The following is an 18,689-nucleotide window of genomic DNA, read 5'->3' as shown; positions in this document are numbered from 1 at the left end:
CAACATCTGTGTGGTTGACAAGTTGACATTCGGCCTCTCCAAATGTCCAACATCTGTGTGGTTGACAAGGTGACATTCGGCCTCTCCAAATGTCCAACATCGCTGAGGTTGACAAGGGGACATTCAGTCTCTCCAAATGTCCAACAACATTGGTGTCTGTGTGACAGCACGTTCATTCATCCTGTAGGGGGGGGTATTGGAGCAGCGAGGTACAGAAGACTCAACACGTGTCAGAGTTGTACTGTACTGTATGTCCAGAAAGAGAGAGAGGGGGGTGGGTGGGGGGGTGGGTGCTCACGTTCCTCCATGTCTGATTGGTTCGTCTCATATTATGTAAAGTTATATACGGCTGGCTGGCGAGTCAGTTGCGGTCAGAGTAGGGTTGTCGGGTCTGGCTGTGCTGATTGGCCTGGTCGCGGGGCACGCCGATTGGCTGTTGAGGCCACCCGACTGACCAATCACAGGTAGCCCTCCTTGCGGAACTGTTCGTGCAGGATGTCGCGGTATTCGTCGAAACCGCCTTCGATCCGTCTCACTTTGCCGTACTCGCAGACCCACAGCTCCTGACACACCATCCGAATCAGACGCTCGTCGTGGGACACCAGGACCACGCCGCCCTGGGCGACAAGGGGGAGGAGTTACAACTCAGTGGGATGAAATCATTTATATATAAAATTTGGAAAATATGTGTCAATGCCTTTTTTTTACTTAATATTGTCATATGAACAGCTGGTTACTTATTTTTTACCTTGAACTTGTTGAGCGCTTTGGCCAGAGCCTCAATGGTTTCCATGTCCAGATGATTGGTGGGCTCATCTAGAATGTAGAAGTTTGGACTGACAGACAGACAGACAGATCTTCAAACATTTGGTCCCAGACTCAGTTCCTCATAAATTGTAAAATCCTGAGGTATTCAGGATTTAACAATTTATCCCCTTGTTTATGTTGTCTACAAGGATTAAAGGAAAAATGTTTTATGGCCAAGTCCTAATGTGTGATTTGTGACCCCCCCCCCACATGTATTGCATTGTGTTGTTTACCAGGGCATGGTCATCTGAGCGAAGGCCACTCTGCTCTTCTGTCCTCCAGACAGGGAGGCAACAGGTCGCGTGGCCAACTCCCCCGTTATGCCATAACCTCCTAACTGATGCCTGTACTCCTCCTCGTTTCTGCCTGCAAGAGAGAGGTTTCACATGGATTCATATCCGACTTCATCTGTCTTCATCCTATTAACCACTTAAACACTCAGTTCTTAGAGAAACAGACCCAAGTTGCAACTGTCCTTGCACCACGTTTCTCTGCCAAAAATAGCCGATGTACAAGCTATTATTTGTGAGCTTGTAGATCGGCTATTTTTGGCTAATGTCCCCCCCCCCCCCCCCCCCCCCAGAATATGGATGCTGGGTTCAAGTGTTCCACAGACTATCATTATGCATTAAGTAGTTATTTGTTACCAAAAAAACACAAACGTTCGAACCAAGCACATTTTTAACCTAACATCTTTTTCTATTAAATATTATCCCGTAAAACTTCATACAAAGACTGCAGACCTCTCTTCATGGTTGGGGCTGAGAAAATCGTGCGAGATCAAATTAATTATTCATACTTTATTATTCCATAGCCTCATTTTTACAAGGTTAGGTAATATAATTGCTTAAATAAAAGCCTGGGCTATATGCCTGGGAAATATGACAACAACAAGAGGTTGAGTGAGTGTTACCAGGGAACTTGTTGAGGAGTAGTTCTATTGAGCAGACGTTCAGATCCAGCTGGTCTACGTGATGCTGACTGAAATAGCCGATCTTCAGATTCCTAGAGGACACATGACACAAGAACACCTTAACAACAACCATAACAGACCTTGTATTGAACTGTACTTCCCCTGTGCTTGTCTTTGCAAACTGTTAATAAAGTATTCAATCAATCAGTCGGGTGGAAACCGCGACGATATTAGACAGTGATGTAAACGTACCTGTGAGACTGCCTAATCCCGTTAACTGGTGTGAGTTCTCCCATCAACAGCTTGAGGACGGTGGTTTTACCTGCACCATTCTCCCCAACCTTAACACACACACACACACACACACACACACACACACACATTAACGTTAACCAATTTCAATCTGGCATCCCTATTTTGGGCATTTCATTATAGGCGAACGTATTTTGGCCACGACCCCCGTCTCAAAATATTTTGTTCCAGGAACCCCCAGAAGCAAAGATTTGAGTTAAAAATTGATCTAAAAAATAGCTGATCTACAAGCTCTTAGCTATAGCTATGAGCTTGTATATCTGCTATTTTTGATTAGCCAAAATATAAAATAATGGTTACCGTGGTTAAAATGATTGTCATGCTATTAATTAAAATGACACAGATGCTTTCCTGGTATTAATGGGTGAATATGCTATTTTACAGATGAGTAAATGCAGGCCCAGCACAACACATCACATGTTCAACAGCCTCTAATCTCCCAGTTCATGGACACCGGTGTACACCAGTACAACTCCACTCATCCACAGTATAAAGCAATAACCAATGCAATACTGTCCCATTTAGTTATTGACTGCAACTTGCCCTTGTCTATTGTGGAACATAAAAGTAATAGTTTGGTTAAAGCTGCACTATGTAACTTTCCGCTTCTACCCCGGATTTGAACACGGTTCCTGTGCAAGTGCTGCATTTTTTACCATTGTGATAATAGAGCATGCCTGCTTGCTCAGATGATAAATTGAATTTGTGTCAGATCCTGTGTCTAGGTTGAGAGATGACCTTTGACATGATCTAAATGGCTCAATAGAAGAGCAGTGAGACAAAATACAACCACTCTGATAGTATAAGTTATATCGTATTAACATACTCTACCATACAGATTGGACAAAATTACATTTTATTCATAAAATAAAGTTACAGAGTGCCGCTTTAAACCCGGTCCTCAAGGAGGATATCAAAAGTACAGTATCTGCGTTCTGTTGGCCTGGAAGAACCCTTGTTCCAAAATAAATGCAAATTCTGAAAAATGCTCATGATTTATGTAAATAAATATCATATCATTAATTAGCATTATGACTTGTTTGGGACTCAAAACTAAAAGTGTAGGACTTGGACTTGACTCTGGACTTGAGCAAAGACTTGAGACTCGACTTGGACTTGCAACATAGGAACTTTGTCCCACCTCTGGTAGTGTGTGTGTGTGTGTGTGTGTGTGTGTGTGTGTGTGTGTGTGTGTGTGTGTGTGTGTGTGTGTGTGTGTGTGTGTGTGTGTGTGTGTGTGTGTGTGTGTGTGGGTCTTACTATACATATGCGTGATTCGAGGTCGGCGGAGACGTTGAGTCCTAGGAACATTTTGACTTCAGGATTGTAATAAAACTCCACCTCATCCAACTGCAGGATGGGAGGAGACAGCTTCTCAAAGTTATCTGGAAACCTGCACAGCAACACACACACACACACACACACACACACACATTATACAACAGTAGTTCACAAACGCTTTCGTGTCAAGGACCCCCAAATTGATAGACAAGGGTACAATTGAAAATCGTTTTCGGCCCACCCATCTGACCACTTGACAAAACACCATTGTCCCTTGTCAGAGGTGTCCACAATTAACCTGGGCTTTGAGGAAAATCTGCAAAATCCTTTAAACCATTCAATCCGGGAAGGCATACTGTGTGATTTTTTTTGCTATAACCCTGATTTGATACTTTGGGCTATTCAAAAATAGCAGATCTTCAAGCTCATAACGTGGCACTGAGTGCCGCACTATGAAGATCTGCTATTTTTGACTAAAATCTTTGCTTCTGGGGGTCCCTGGAACTAAATATTTCGAGATGGGGTCCGCGGACAAATACGTATCATTTTGGGGGGTCCTTGACTTGAAAAAAGTTTGAGAAGCACTGATATTATAGCAACATACGTTTAAAAAAAAAATGAGCTTGTATATCTGCTATTTTTGAATAGCCAAAGAAATCTAAAATGACAGATGCGTTCCCAGACTGAATGGGTTAACCTGGGCTTTGAGGAAAATCTGCAAAATCCTTTAAAGTGTTGCTTCATTTTAAACATGCTGGTACTGTCAATGTCTCACACACACCAGTATCTGAATTAAAATAACAGTGAAGTTATCTCACCTTAAAGTCACTTCGGTTTCCTTCTCAAGAGGCTTGAGTTCAGGCCTACACAAACACAAACACACAGTGACAGGGGGAAATTATAGACCTACCCAAATAAAAGATGTCCTCTTTATTCACCCAACTCCGCTGTAGTCTGTGTGTGTGTGTGCGTGTGTGCGAGGGCGTGTGCGTGTGTGTGTTGAGCTTGGCTACTTTCGCCTTTTTGTCGTGTGACAAACAGGCTTAAGTGGTTAAGTAATTAATTCAATACTAATTAAGTTAACAGTGATCACATCAGCACATCGTCTGTTGGGTAGAAAACTCCATCAAATGTCCAAAACAGTTACTTTTCAGGATTCAAATTCAAAAATAGCTAAAGTAGCAGATCTATAAGCTATATCTGCTACTTTTGATGCTTTGGTGTGACGCTGTAGTGTGATCAAGCAGGGCATTAATTTATGAAAATAGAAAATGCAGATAAGAGGTTTCTGCCCGACAGCAACAATATTTAACAATGTGCATGTTAACACTATGTTGTGGTTGTTTACTCATGTTCACAATATGCTTGTGGTACTTTACTCATGTTAACACTATGTTGTGGTAGTTTACTCATGTTAACACTATGTTGTGGTAGTTTACTCATGTTAACACTATGTTGTGGTAGTTTACTCATGTTAACACTATGTTGTGGTAGTTTACTCATGTTAACAATATGCTTGTGGTACTTTACTCATGTTAACACTATGTTGTGGTAGTTTACTCATGTTAACACTATGTTGTGGTAGTTTACTCATGTTAACAATATGCTTGTGGTACTTTACTCATGTTAACACTATGTTGTGGTAGTTTACTCATGTTAACAATATGCTTGTGGTACTTTACTCATGTTAACACTATGCTGTGGTAGTTTACTCATGTTAACACTATGTTGTGGTAGTTTACTCATGTTAACACTATGTTGTGGTACTTTACTCATGTTAACACTATGTTGTGGTAGTTTACTCATGTTAACACTATGTTGTGGTAGTTTACTCATGTTAACAATATGCTTGTGGTACTTTACTCATGTTAACACTATGTTGTGGTAGTTTACTCATGTTAACAATATGCTTGTGGTAGTTTACTCATGTTAACACTATGTTGTGGTAGTTTACTCATGTTAACACTATGTTGTGGTAGTTTACTCATGTTAACAATATGCTTGTGGTACTTTACTCATGTTAACACTATGTTGTGGTAGTTTACTCATGTTAACAATATGCTTGTGGTACTTTACTCATGTTAACACTATGTTGTGGTAGTTTACTCATGTTAACAATATGCTTGTGGTACTTTACTCATGTTAACACTATGTTGTGGTAGTTTACTCATGTTAACACTATGTTGTGGTAGTTTACTCACAGTCGCTCCAGCAGTTTGAGTTTACTCTGAACCTGAGCTGCTCTGTTGGCGTTGTACCGGAACCTGTCGATGAACACCTGAAAACACATTAGTATTATTATTATAATTCCTGTGCCAGAAACCTTTCAATAGACAAATGGCTACCATGCATGCAGACATATGTCTTCACTCGTTCTCATGTTTTTTGTTACTTAGGTTTGTTTCCTTGACCACGTAACAGCTGCTTAAATGCCGAAATTGTAAACTGTAGTATAGACTTGAAAGTCAGGATATTTCCACATGTCCTCTCATCAAGTTGTAAACATTGACAACTATTTTGACATGAGGGGGAGGCGGGGCCTTTGAGTTATTTGCGGAGGAGTCAGATCACCCGGCTCATGGGCGCAACCATTTCTAACAGCGAACTAATAAAGTGTTTAAATTGTGGCGATTTACGAACATAACTCGATTTCATTTCATCCACGGTACTTTTCCATTGCAGGAAGGGACATTGAGGGGGGGAAATGTGAAAGTTGAAATAATAAAAAGCCTAATATAAAAACATATTGTATTGTATGTGCATTTGAGGTGACGGAGTACCTTCTAGATTCCCCGGAGCACAACAGGCAGTTACCGGAGCTCGGCTCCTGTAGTTAACAGTACCTATATGTGTTCTCTGCATTGAAGTGGTGGTAGTAGCACAGTAACAGTAATATAGTTGTACAGTAGTTAACAGTACCTGTATGTGTTCTCTGTATTGAACCTGAGCTTCATACTCTCTGACTTGGTTCTTCATTCGGTCTTCTTTGGTCTTAACAAAGTTCTCGTAGTTGCCGCGGTAACTGTCCAGTCGCTGGGAGTGCAGGTGGACGATGTCCGTCACCACGGCGTTAAGGAAGTTACGGTCGTGAGACACGACCAGGATGGTCTTCTGCCATGTCTGTCCACAACACACACACAGGTTAAAAGACAAGACAGTAGGACAGCTCAGAGACGTGTAGGAGACAGACAGTAGGGCAACTGAGAGAGGGAGACAGTGTAGGAGAGACAGACATTAGGAGAGCTGAGAGGGAGACAGTGTAGGAGAGACAGACAGTAGGACAGCTGAGGGGGAGACAGTGTAGGAGAGACAGACAGTAGGACAGCTGAGGGGGAGACAGTGTAGGAGAGACAGACAATAGGACAGCTGAGAGGGAGACAGCGTAGGAGAGACAGGCAGTAGGACAGCTGAGAGGGAGACAGTGTAGGAGAGACAGACAGTAGGACAGCTGAGAGGGAGACAGTGTAGGAGAGACAGACAGTAGGACAGCTGAGGGGGAGACAGTGTAGGAGAGACAGACAGTAGGACAGCTGAGAAACAGACAGTGTAGGAGAGACAGACAGTAGGACAGCTGAGGGGGAGACAGTGTAGGAGAGACAGACAGTAGGACAGCTGAGAAACAGACAGTGTAGGAGAGACAGACAGTAGGATAGCTGAGAGGGAGACAGTGTAGGAGAGACAGACAGTAGGACAGCTGAGAGGGAGACAGTGTAGGAGAGACAGACAGTAGGACAGCTGAGGGGGAGACAGTGTAGGAGAGACAGACAGTAGGACAGCTGAGAGGGAGACAGTGTAGGAGAGACAGACAGTAGGACAGCTGAGGGGGAGACAGTGTAGGAGAGACAGACAGTAGGACAGCTGAGAAACAGACAGTGTAGGAGAGACAGACAGTAGGACAGCTGAGAAACAGACAGTGTAGGAGAGACAGACAGTAGGATAGCTGAGAGGGAGACAGTGTAGGAGAGACAGACAGTAGGACAGCTGAGAGGGAGACAGTGTAGGAGAGACAGACAGTAGGACAGCTGAGAGGGAGACAGTGTAGGAGAGACAGACAGTAGGACAGCTGAGAAACAGACAGTGTAGGAGAGACAGACAGTAGGACAGCTGAGAGGGAGACAGTGTAGGAGAGACAGACAGTAGGACAGCTGAGAGGGAGACAGTGTAGGAGAGACAGACAGTAGGACAGCTGAGAGGGAGACAGTGCAGGAGAGACAGACAGTAGGACAGCTGAGAGGGAGACCGTGTAGGACAGACAGACAGTAGGACAGCTGAGAGGGAGACAGTGTAGGAGAGACAGACGGTAGGACAGCTGAGAGGGAGACAGTGTCAGAGAGGTTATTAAACAAACCTGTAAATAGTTCTCTAACCACAGAATGGCTCTGACATCCAACATGTTGGTAGGCTCTGGAACACACAACACATAAATAATTTGACCAATACTAATAGTAATCAATTAGTGCAACAATAACAATAAAAATAAAAATAAAACCATTCACACCCTGGTGTGGAAGAAACCATAAAAAGGCAGCAACCTTCTCATCAGGAGCAGTTAGAGGCTCAGTGCCTTGCTCAAGGACACTTTGACAAACAGCACAGCTGGGAGGTGAAGGGGATCGAACAGGGAACCTGCCGATTCCAAGACGGTCGCTCTACCTCCTGAGCCACCATGTTAACACCTAGGCCCCACTACTACTACTAGTACCGTCCTACGGCACGACTACTAACCCATCGTAATACTACTAAATATACAACACAGTATCAGGTACAGTCACACAATACTAATAGTACATATCATATTTAGCCTTTACTACATAATACTAATACAGTAACAGGTAGTTAAGTAATATTAATTATACATGTAGTATTTACTGTTTACTCACCATCAAGTAACAGGAGATCGGGTCTAAAAAAATTAAATAAAGAAATGCTGTTAGACCCTAACTGTTTATAAAAGGTATCTGTCAGTGTATTTATTAATACAAAGTAAATACATACATAGAGTATACTGTATCTAGTCTACAACATACTGAGCTATATGCCCTGGGTGAGGGGGTGATACCAGATAACGCCTATGGCTGATACCCGAGGGCTCATACAGCACAGCAGTAGCTGACCAATCAGATAAGATAATGTTCCACTGTGCACTCAACCGGATGCCTGATTTGTACTTGTAGATCTGCTATTTCCGGTGCGAGACACGATCACCGGTAATTGAGATTAATTTGTGATGTCAATACTGAGCAAACATTATGTGGATTATGATTTTACTACAGTGTAATTGTGCAGCCAAAGTTCAACTAGAAGAGTTGTGGAGACTCACTTTGCGAAGAGAGCTCTGGCCAACGCTAACCTCATCCTCCAGCCTCCAGAAAACTCCCTGACACACACACACACACACACACACACACACACACACACACACACACACACAGTTGATTTATATTAATATACAGGTAATGGTTATGGATTTGTATAAGTTAACCACTTAAGCCCTATATGCTTTATTGTACAACAAATCGCTAATTTTGCCGTTTTTGAAACCAAGTTATGGGACGTTTTGGGGGAAATCTTGAGAAAATGATTGGAAATGTGGGGGGGAATCCTTGGAAAATGTTTTGTAATTTTCTATAACATGGTCAAAACAGGATGTAGTTAAGCTAAGTTAACGCATTACCCGCCAAGGAAGCAGACATGGGTTCTATTAAATGCATCACTTGCTCGCCAAGAACGCAGATATGCATTCTATTTTCAAATTATTTTTTGGAAAATTCCACAAGAGGGTGCTCTAACACAGCTTAGGAATGATCCCTTGTCACTCAGAGAAGCAATAGACGGATGTGACAAAACGGACAGCCGTCCGCCCAACGTTAGGATTTTCAGAAAAACACTTCTAACTCAGATTTTTTTTTTTGTGATGAAAACCATCCGTTTGCACGGATCCCTCCCCCAACCCACGGAGACTTTTTTTTTTTTACATTTCCACACAGCGTTTCAAAGATCGTCTATTTAAGGTAATAAACGCTGGCAAGGGGATAAAAAAACGATGTTTAATATCTTGGCGGGTAATGTGTTAACGGAGACTTAAAGGGTTAAGATAAAGGGAGGTATAAAACGATGGAGCTGATGATGATGCTCATTCTGACATACTTGGTGGTTTGCTGTTGCATCTTGGGAGAAAAGCCCAAACCCGACAGGATAATTGCCGCTCTGTTTGTGTGAGACAGAAAGAAACCATGTGACACAGGAAGAAAAATGAGTCACAGTCTTAACTAAATAATGAAAAAATAGGGGGGAAAAAACTGTTGTAGTGGTTAATGTCATATTTACCTGGCAGGAGCCTTATCTGCTTCTATTTCCTCCAGCTTGGCATAAACCTCGGTCAGTCGAACGCTCTCCGTCCCTTCAACACTACCACACACACACACACACATAATTATTAAGCATATCAGGGACATCAGGTTGACCTCTAGATCAGGGGTTTTCAACATTTTTTCAGGCCAAGGACCCCTTAGCTGAGAGAGAGATGAAGCAGGGACCCCCACTACATATTGTATACAATTGTGTATATTAAACTTTTTCATAGCTTCATTGACTATCGTCAGTGTTGTGTAAATTCATGTTTTTTTTTTTTCATTTCAGACATTTAACCAGTTAAACCTTAAATAATTAGTTCTTGATTTGCTCCTTTTCCCCTGTGGACGAAATCATATTATGTTATCATGATTGCTTATATGTAACCTTATTGTCAGTACATTATGTTGTTCATCTTATGTTATTCATCTTTGTACCCTATGATACATATATCTAAATGACGTAGAGCCAAGATGTCTCTCCTAGGCCTGATAGCTATTGTTGATGGTACAGCTTGTCCTTGTAACATGACAGTATAACTATGGTCTGATTCCTTGTGCTCGTGGCAGAACGATTGTGCCACAGGCCTGTGCGTACTCAAATGTACATCTCCCCTGTCCGCTAATGTATTAAAGCACCAACCCCCCACCTTCTATGTACTGACTCTGACCCCCTTATTTACTAGTACCATTGACCACTGAATTCCACGACACCCCTCAAACCTCTTTGCCGAAAATAGCCAATCTCCAAGCTCACAACGCCCTTGCAGCACAAGGCGTTGTAAAGGCGTCACGCTTTATTTCTAACTCTTTTGCTAAGTTTATCTCAGAAACAGGGGTGAGGTTTTGGTTTAACCAATCACAGTGTCAGCTAATGGTCCCGTCGCCTCCGGGCTATGGGATTGATGGACTCAAAACTCCCTCAAAACTGCACTGATCAGACTGCACAGTGCAGCTGAGGCAGAGAGCGAGAGAGGGGAGCAGTGCGGCGGCATGTAGCAGCCCAAGAGCGTCTCCCTAAGATCAGGTGCGAGTGGAGGAACACTAGCTATGGGAATCAAACGGGTGAATGAAATCAATATTCATATTTATTCACAAGGGCTTGCTTATGTCATCACGCAGTACGTTTGCGTTTACAGAAAGTAATAAAAATAGACTTTTAGGGACTTTTGATACAAATGTTTTGGGCATCTAATGATAGATCCTCATTATGACCGCATTATGCTCTAAAAGCGTATTTTTCATTTCATTAGGTCTTTAAAGGGTTAGTTCAGATTTTTTGAGTACTTTCCGTAGGAAATACTTACCATTAATGTAGTGGTTGCAAAGGTATTAATTGACTGCCCGAGTCCCGTGGTCAGAGTTATGGTCCGGTTCTGATAAATATGAAGTAGTTCCGGTAGATTAGTAGATTTGGTGGGGGCCGCTCATTAAAAATAAATTAATTAAAAAAACTAGTGTCATTTGTATTGTTGACCTATTGCTACCATATAGAGCAGGTTTCGTTCAATTTCGACCCCTCTGTCACATGGTACTAATGTTTGTGTCCAGAATCACTGCGCCGCGGCAGCCTACTCACGCACAAAATATATGACACAAAAAATAGTACTACTTCATATTTATCAGAACCGGACCATAACTCTGACCACGGGACTCGGGCAATCAATTAATACCTTTGCAACCACTACATTAATGGTAAGTATTTCCTACAGAAAATACTCAAAAAATCTGAAATAACCCTTTAAGCTGTCTCTTTTGTTCAGTGTTAATGTTAACGTACCTTCCGTTGGCGATGCGAACATTAAGCTGCTTCTCTTCGCTCAGTAGCCCCTCCCTCACCGTGTCGCTCTCCAGCACGCTGCTCAGCGCCAGCGTTTCGTCCCCGGCGACCTCCTGCTCCACGTGCAGGATGGAGATGTGGGCGGGGACGCGCAGGCTGCGATTGGCCAGCATCTTCAGCAGGGTCGTCTTACCCAGCCCGTTACGACCAATCAGACCGTAGCGCCGGCCCAATATCAGGCTAATCTCTGCCCCTTGCAGGAGGGACCTGGATTTAGAGTTCAATGGAAAATATTCATCTTTATTCATTCAACAATATCAAAACGTAATGATGCAATATGATGGAGTGGAATCCGTGGAAGCGTGAGGCGGCTTGATGTTCAAGTACACCCCCCATAAAATCAAAACAAGGAGGGTCGCACTCAGAAATAAAAGGTCCATTTTTTTGTTTTATATTTCCATGCCTCAGGAAAGGTGACAGATGTTCCGGCTATCCAGCCGAACACAGAGTGTTCAGCTATTAAACACTTTTTTACATAAATTTGTATAAAAATCATTAAACTAAATCAGGTTTACCTGACTGTGCTTGAAACTTAGATGGGAGTGGTATATGGAAGCGAATGGATACCATAATTCAAATGAAATTTGAAAATTCTATTGAAATAAGATAAATGCTTCTTAATCTTCAGGATGTCAAGGGATTTTTGTGACGTTATTGAAATGAAAATGCAATAAAAAAAAAGTATTAATATCCCAAGTATGCTCATTCTATTCTATTAAGAATTTCAAAAAAATGCCCCACTAAATAGTGGACAATATTAAAATCAAAATGCTAATTCAAAAATTTCAATAAAACAAGAGAAACTTTTTTTTTTTAAACCAAATGATCTTTAATTTATCGTTTTAATTCTAGAAAGAGCAAACCTGTAGATTAAATGTAAACACTGATGCACATTTAATTTTGTCTCAAAACATGCTTTCATTTCCTGAAGATTAAAAAGCATTTCTCTTATTTCAATTGAATTTTTTAATTTGCCATTTCATTCGAATTATGGCATCTATTGGCTTCCTTAGTGGTAATGACGTCACCACGGAAACGCAGACTCACCTCTCGCCGAAGGAAACGTCAAAGTTCTCGATGCGAATGTCATAGCTACGATTCTTCCCCGTTTGGTCAACTCGGGCGTCCTTCTTGTTGCTGGCCTGACTGGCTGATGCCTCCTCCAAAACCCTGAGGGAGGGGAGGAGAGGAGAGTTTATTACATTTCAACAAGGAACTTCAATGTGCTTTACATAAAACACTAAGCAAAAGAAAAACGTTATCACAGGACATTTTAATTCACTAAGTTAAACACCTATATCCATAATAGGAAAACACCTATTCAGGACACAGAGCAACAAAAACAACAGGAGATAGTAACACATTTCATACAGTACTGTTAGACATCACTTCATATGGATAAAAGCAACTATTAAATGTTCACTAGCTTGTGTGTGTGTGTGTGTGTGTGTGTGTGTGTGTGTGTGTGTGTGTGTGTGTGTGTGTGTGTGTGTGTGTGTGTGTGTGTGTGTGTGTGTGTGTGTGTGTGTGTGTGTGTGACTAACAGAGGGGTGGATGGCTTCAGTGAATCCTTCTCATTTCTCCTCTCATGTTTGGCTTTCAGTTTGGCCTCTGCTTTCCCCAACTTCTTTGCATCCACTGTCTGCAGACAGAGAGACAGAGAGACAGAGAGACAGAGAGACAGAGAGACAGAGAGACAGAGAGACAGAGGCCAATTAAGCATCCCTAGATATAACAACGAAGTTAGTTACATTACAGTGATAACACACTGGACTGTGACTGGTTAATTAAACATTTTACCGTGGAAACACATATGTTAATACTTTAAGAGATATGATGTTTGTTACCGTATTCTGACCCCTCTTCACCATCCAAATACCCTGGACATCTTGATCTGCTACCACTGATGAGAGGAGACAGAAAACATGTCATACCGTACTGTATACAACATATGACAAATATCAATTGATATAGATAACAGGCACTATTGATTAGCAGGGATGGGGATCGTTAACTTTTATTGATACTAAGACCATAATTGATGCTGCTTAATGATCTATGGCATATGCTGGCATACTCGCCGATGACCAGCATTTTAGGCAGTATCGGTACCGGAAAAACTCGAGTTAGGACCCACTAGTATCAATAAGAGTAATGATAAGCTCAGAAACCTTGAGGCATTGTTTATCAGATTTTGAGAAATTCAGAAGCCGGGTCCTCCTTACAGAACCCCATCCCTATTGATTAGTCACTAGTACGAGATAAGTTTATTCTGTGTGTGTGCGTGTGTGTGTGCGTGAGCATGTGTGTGTGTGTGTACGTGCTTACCGTCTGGAGTAGAAATCTGGGACAGCTGGACCGGTGTGTCGAGCTTGACCTGGTGGTGAGATCTGCCACTGCTGGTCCTGGTGAGACAACAACACATCATCACCTACAGAACCACTACTCACTGGTACAAGTTCTAGGGTGTCACCACACCAAGCAGACGGACAAAAACTACAGATTACAACAGACTGGTCTGGCAGTCCAATGAAGTTGGGAGATCAGTCGGTTGAAAGGTGTGGAAAAGTTGCTGAATGCACCTCTCTCCACACCTCTCTCCGCACCGACAGATGGCTACTATGGTGCCAAAAATAGCCTATGGCTTCATGTGCTTTTCAACAACAAACACATAACTACTGCACTGCAGAGTGCTTATAAAAGGCATGGGGCCATGGGCACAAGGTTATCACTATTTTGGTGTATCACATCTTTGGTATTTAATGTAAATTACAACAACACTGCGTGCCTGCAGCAAGCAGCAGGGCAATGCGCACACGGCCATATCATTTTGCTTCAACTAATGATCAATATAATATAATAAATGGCTAGAATGATTAGGAAAAAATGGCATTTCTGTTTGAGTAGCCTACAGTAGGATACCACACGAGCGCATCCACAAAGTCATCCAACGTTGTTCATCATCATAGTCACAATTGTTGGTTTGATAAAATGGCCAATCTATCCTCCCTGTAAATATCCATTGTCTCATGAAATTAGTTGGAGAATGAACATTCGGGTTTGTAATGTAAAAAAAGCGAAAGCGAAAGCTACAGCATGGAATACCACCGGTTGCTTGAGTGATTCTACAGACCTTTTTCGCCCTAAAGAAAACCAGGAGTAAGTGCTTATTGGCAAGTTGAAGATACGGCATACATGTTTAGTTTTGTGTCAGAGAAAATCTGACAGCTGGTGTTTGAATGAGACCAGCCATACACGTGCACGCTTTTGTGTGGCATTTTGAGCACACATGCATAGCAATATTTATACCATGGATATGCGCTGTATTCAGACAAAATGTATTTACCGCAAGCACTACCTCTGTATTGCATTTGAGAAAGGGTCCCCGCTATCCCTCCTCTCAAGGCTAAGCAGCCAACCAGAGAGCTCTAACCCATATCTCTGTCCCTTCTCCGCCAGCTATCCAATGGCCGAAACCGACAACTTTCGACCCGACACCGACATCGGTTTGGTGGAGGGTGGACCTTAAGGTCACACAATCTAATTAACCAACAGCTGGCCAATCACCCAACCCTGACCTTACAATTTTTGACCTTACAGTTTGTTTCCCAAACAATGGGTTGGGACCCATTTTGGGCTGACAGACACATTTCTATGGTAAATATTTATTATACAGATTTTGTAGATCAGTTAGTTTAGATAATTTGATGATATCGTTCCAGCTGCTGCTGCTGTTCTTCCATCTGTTATGCCAATACTAGTAGTTATGTGAACGAGTAGTTATTTAGTAGTTGCTAGTAGTTGTCAGTAGCTAGTTAGTAGTCTTACAGATTAAGCGTGTCGAACATCTGGAAACAGATGTCTCTGATGTCATCTTCGTTCTTGTTGTCAGAGGACGATCCCTGTAGGACTCCACCAACCGCATCGAAGAGCTCCTCCCCATCCTCAAAGTCAGCACCCCCACTTCCCAACACACCTGACAAAGACACACATCTCAAGGTTTAAAACTTTCCATCAAGCATTTTTCAGTTCAAAGATGTAGTAAGTGAGGGCTGGGCCAGGGCTCAGATGATTTCATATCCTACCAGGACCTCTAGTTAATACTGCTGGTTTTATATCCTACCAGGACCTCTAGTACTGCTGGTTTTCTATCCTACCTGGACCTGTAGTGCAGCTGGTTTTCTATCCCAGCAGAACCCCTAGGCTAGTACTGCTGGTTTTATATCCTACCAGGACCCCTAGTACTGCTGGTTTTCTATCCTACCTGGACTTGTAGTACTGCTGGTTTTATATCCTACCAGGACCTCTAGTACTGCTGGTTTTCTATCCTACCTGGACCTGTAGTGCAGCTGGTTTTCTATCCTAGCAGAACCCCTAGTACTGCTGGTTTTCTATCCTACCAGGACCCCTAGTACTGCTGGTTTTCTATCCTACCTGGACCTGTAGTACTGCTGGTTTTATATCCTACCAGGACCCCTAGTTCTGCTGGTTTTATATTCTACCAAGACACCTAGTACTGTTGGTTTTCTGTCCTAACAGGACCTCTACTCTTACTACTTAGTTAACAGGATTTTATGTTAATTACATCAGAGATTAGCCCTGGCTGTCTGGTACCTGGCTTTGAACAGATATGGTTTAGTCCATCTCAGGTAGGTAATTTTTTTTTTTTTAAAGTACTACTTGTGTAAATGCTTTAAATGGAATTTGGGTTCTTTATCCATTGGAAATCTTTATTTCCAATGGAATATAAACTATCAACGTGTACTGCCTAAATAGCTTTACAAATATTGATAATAAAGGTGATGAGTTTTCTCTATGGTCGTATTAAGTACAGTCATTGATGATGATGATCATATTGGCCTGAGACTCCACTATTAGCCACCCAGTCGCTCTGGTCCAGAGCGTTAGCGACTTCTCTCTAACGCTCTGCCAGGCGCCATGCTAATTCTCATAGACCGAAAATTACACTACAGTGCGAGGTCTCCAACTTTAATAATAAATAAACAATGCTATTTCGCTACTGACCGAAAAAAGCCAGTTTTGTGTTGTTGAAAGTCTATTCTCCAGGGTGGGAAGCCTCTCAGGACCCCACCTTCTCTGTATAATACACTTTTTTTGGCAGGAAATAAAATATGACCACCAGATGGAAATTATGTTTTTTACTCCACTGCGCCCTCTACAGATCTGGCCAATATAAATTACCATTGACTAGATCTGTAGAGGGCGCAATGGAGTAAATAAAATAATTTCCGTCTGGCGGAAATATTTTATTTTCTGCCCATAAAGTGTATTATACAGAGAAGGTGGGGTCCTGAGAGGCTTCGCACCTTGGAGAATATATTTTCAACAACGCAAAACAGCCTTAGTTTCGATGAGTAGCGAAGTCGTTTCGCTTATTTTTTTTACAAAAGTTGGAGACCTCACACAGTAGTGGAATTTTCAGTCCATTAGAATGAATAGCAACCGCTCCTAACAGAGCGTTAGAGAGTCGCTAACGCTCTGGACCAGAGCTAGCCACCCAGCAGCAGCACCGACCGGCCCGGGCTTCACGTGGTTAAAACAAGGGACAAAACCCAACAACATTCCTTCCACATCAACACATTAGGTTAGAATAAAGTGTGAGCTTTGGGCGGCGGTGTCCCTGTCTCTATTTACCTGTGATATAGTCGGATACTTCGATGTCAATGTGAGGGAACTCTCTCTTCAGGATCTCCACGTACGTCGCCATGATACACCGGCCTCACTCACTGACTGACGAGACAGGCGCTGCGACGCGCAGGCGCCAACATGCGACAGTCTTGCAGGGATGTGGCTGTGGAATCATGGGTAATGTAGTCTTCTTGACTCACCGCGCGTGGCAGTCGGCCAACCGTCAAGGCTCTCGGTTACTATTGATTGGCCAGTAGAGGGCGACATTATGCAGGGAATGTGCGCGAACCAATTATAGCCCTTATTTATTTATGCATGTATTCTAGATAAGGAAGCATAAAGATAACATTATGTACTTGTTCTTATCTCTAATATCACTTTTTCTGGTTTATTATATTATCACGACTAGCACTGCGAGGCGTTGTGAGCTTGTAGATTGGCTATTTTCACAATGTTTGCCTCTTTCTTATATAATATTTGACAATTTGGCCAATTTGGTATTAAAAAGCTCTTAAAAGTCACTAAATTGTCACTTTGGAAATGAGCAGATAGACACCCTGTATGCACTTATACTGTATGTTGGTTTGTTTACTGTTGAGTGAGAAAACTGTGGTGCAAATTAAGCTAATCATCTGAGGACCCCCCAAAATAATTTGCCCCCCCCTGGGTCCTCTGGGTTCCCCCAGTTTGAACCACTGGCCTAGTCTATACGTATATGTATATCCCTGGTCCCAGGGGAGGTGCAACATTACACACTACACTAGCCTATCTATCTTATAGTCCAGTGTATATCAACCCTGGCAAACGTCCCAATTTTGGGCCGGGGCTACTGCTGAGGTGTGCCGCGCCGTTTGAAGAAGGTTTGAAAAAATATCATTTAGGAAAAAAAAAAAAAAAAACAACATGCTGTTTTTTTTCGGGTCAGGTGTCACACTATTGCCCTATTTGGATTCAAAACGGCTAGTGGAAGCTGAAAAGCTACAAGTTTGCATGTCTGAATAATGCAAAAACAGAAATATTTGTTTGCATTTGCTTTTTTTCTCCCCCATATGATTTCATAATAAAAAAGTGCGTATCGTATCGAAGTTGTGTGCCCAATATCGTATCGTATTGTTTCATGAAATTAGTGTATCGGCACACCCCTAGTGTGTGTGTGTGTGTATATATATATACATATAATTATATATATATATATATATACCGTATATCTAGGTGTGCCCTGGGATCTTTTGGCTATGCCAGGTGTGCCTTGGCACAAAAAAGGTTGATATACACTGTTATAGTCTATCATCCAACACACTTAAGTTTGTGTTTTTAGACTTAATTACTTATACTACTGACTTACTACTACTATTACCTTAGATCTTTCTTATAACTTTAACTTTTTACCTTTTCTTACTTGTATTATATTTTGTTGGACATTACCTGTTGCATAGTCTAAAGGAGTCTTTCCACCAACTGCACATATACAGTATATATGACTATGTGACACATTTTTCAATCTACATTTTTCTGTTTGCTACAACTATAGTTGGGC

General features: G+C 42.1%; 1 protein-coding gene across 1 annotated transcript; it reads right to left on the bottom strand.

The window, feature by feature from the left end:
- Nucleotides 1-289: 289 nt before the first annotated feature.
- Nucleotides 290-17,260, bottom strand: LOC308085706 (ATP-binding cassette sub-family F member 3-like). The gene is made up of 21 exons (XM_080428967.1): nt 17,159-17,260; nt 15,332-15,479; nt 13,832-13,908; nt 13,351-13,406; nt 13,048-13,145; nt 12,551-12,673; nt 11,444-11,710; nt 9,641-9,721; nt 9,461-9,520; nt 8,634-8,690; nt 8,194-8,216; nt 7,662-7,717; nt 6,233-6,433; nt 5,515-5,591; nt 4,132-4,176; nt 3,293-3,425; nt 1,973-2,061; nt 1,721-1,812; nt 1,041-1,173; nt 749-836; nt 290-617 (listed from the first exon to the last, which is right to left on the bottom strand). The coding sequence occupies exons 1-21, from the start codon at nt 17,229-17,231 to the stop codon at nt 459-461; spliced, it is 2,136 nt and encodes a 711-aa protein (XP_080285093.1). The 5' UTR covers nt 17,232-17,260; the 3' UTR covers nt 290-458.
- Nucleotides 17,261-18,689: the final 1,429 nt, after the last annotated feature.

This window comes from Gymnoscopelus braueri (genome assembly GCF_963280865.1).
Source record: "Gymnoscopelus braueri genome assembly, chromosome: 5".
Classification (NCBI taxonomy): domain Eukaryota; kingdom Metazoa; phylum Chordata; class Actinopteri; order Myctophiformes; family Myctophidae; genus Gymnoscopelus; species Gymnoscopelus braueri.
The sequence above is the reverse complement of the archived record's forward strand: the minus strand, read 5'-3'. Positions and strand labels throughout refer to the sequence as shown.

What these genes read in the sequence shown, in the direction of transcription:
- LOC308085706 (XM_080428967.1), bottom strand. Translation starts at nt 17,231, where the DNA reads ATGGCGACGTACGTGGAGATCCTGAAGAGAGAGTTCCCTCACATTGAC. An exon ending in ATGTTCGACACGCTTAATCT is followed by an intron (nt 13,909 to 15,331) that starts GTAAGACTACTA and finishes TTGTCTCACCAG; the next exon opens with GACCAGCAGTGGCAGATCTC. An exon ending in GAAACCGAAGTGACTTTAAG is followed by an intron (nt 3,426 to 4,131) that starts GTGAGATAACTT and finishes GTTGCTGTGCAG; the next exon opens with GTTTCCAGATAACTTTGAGA.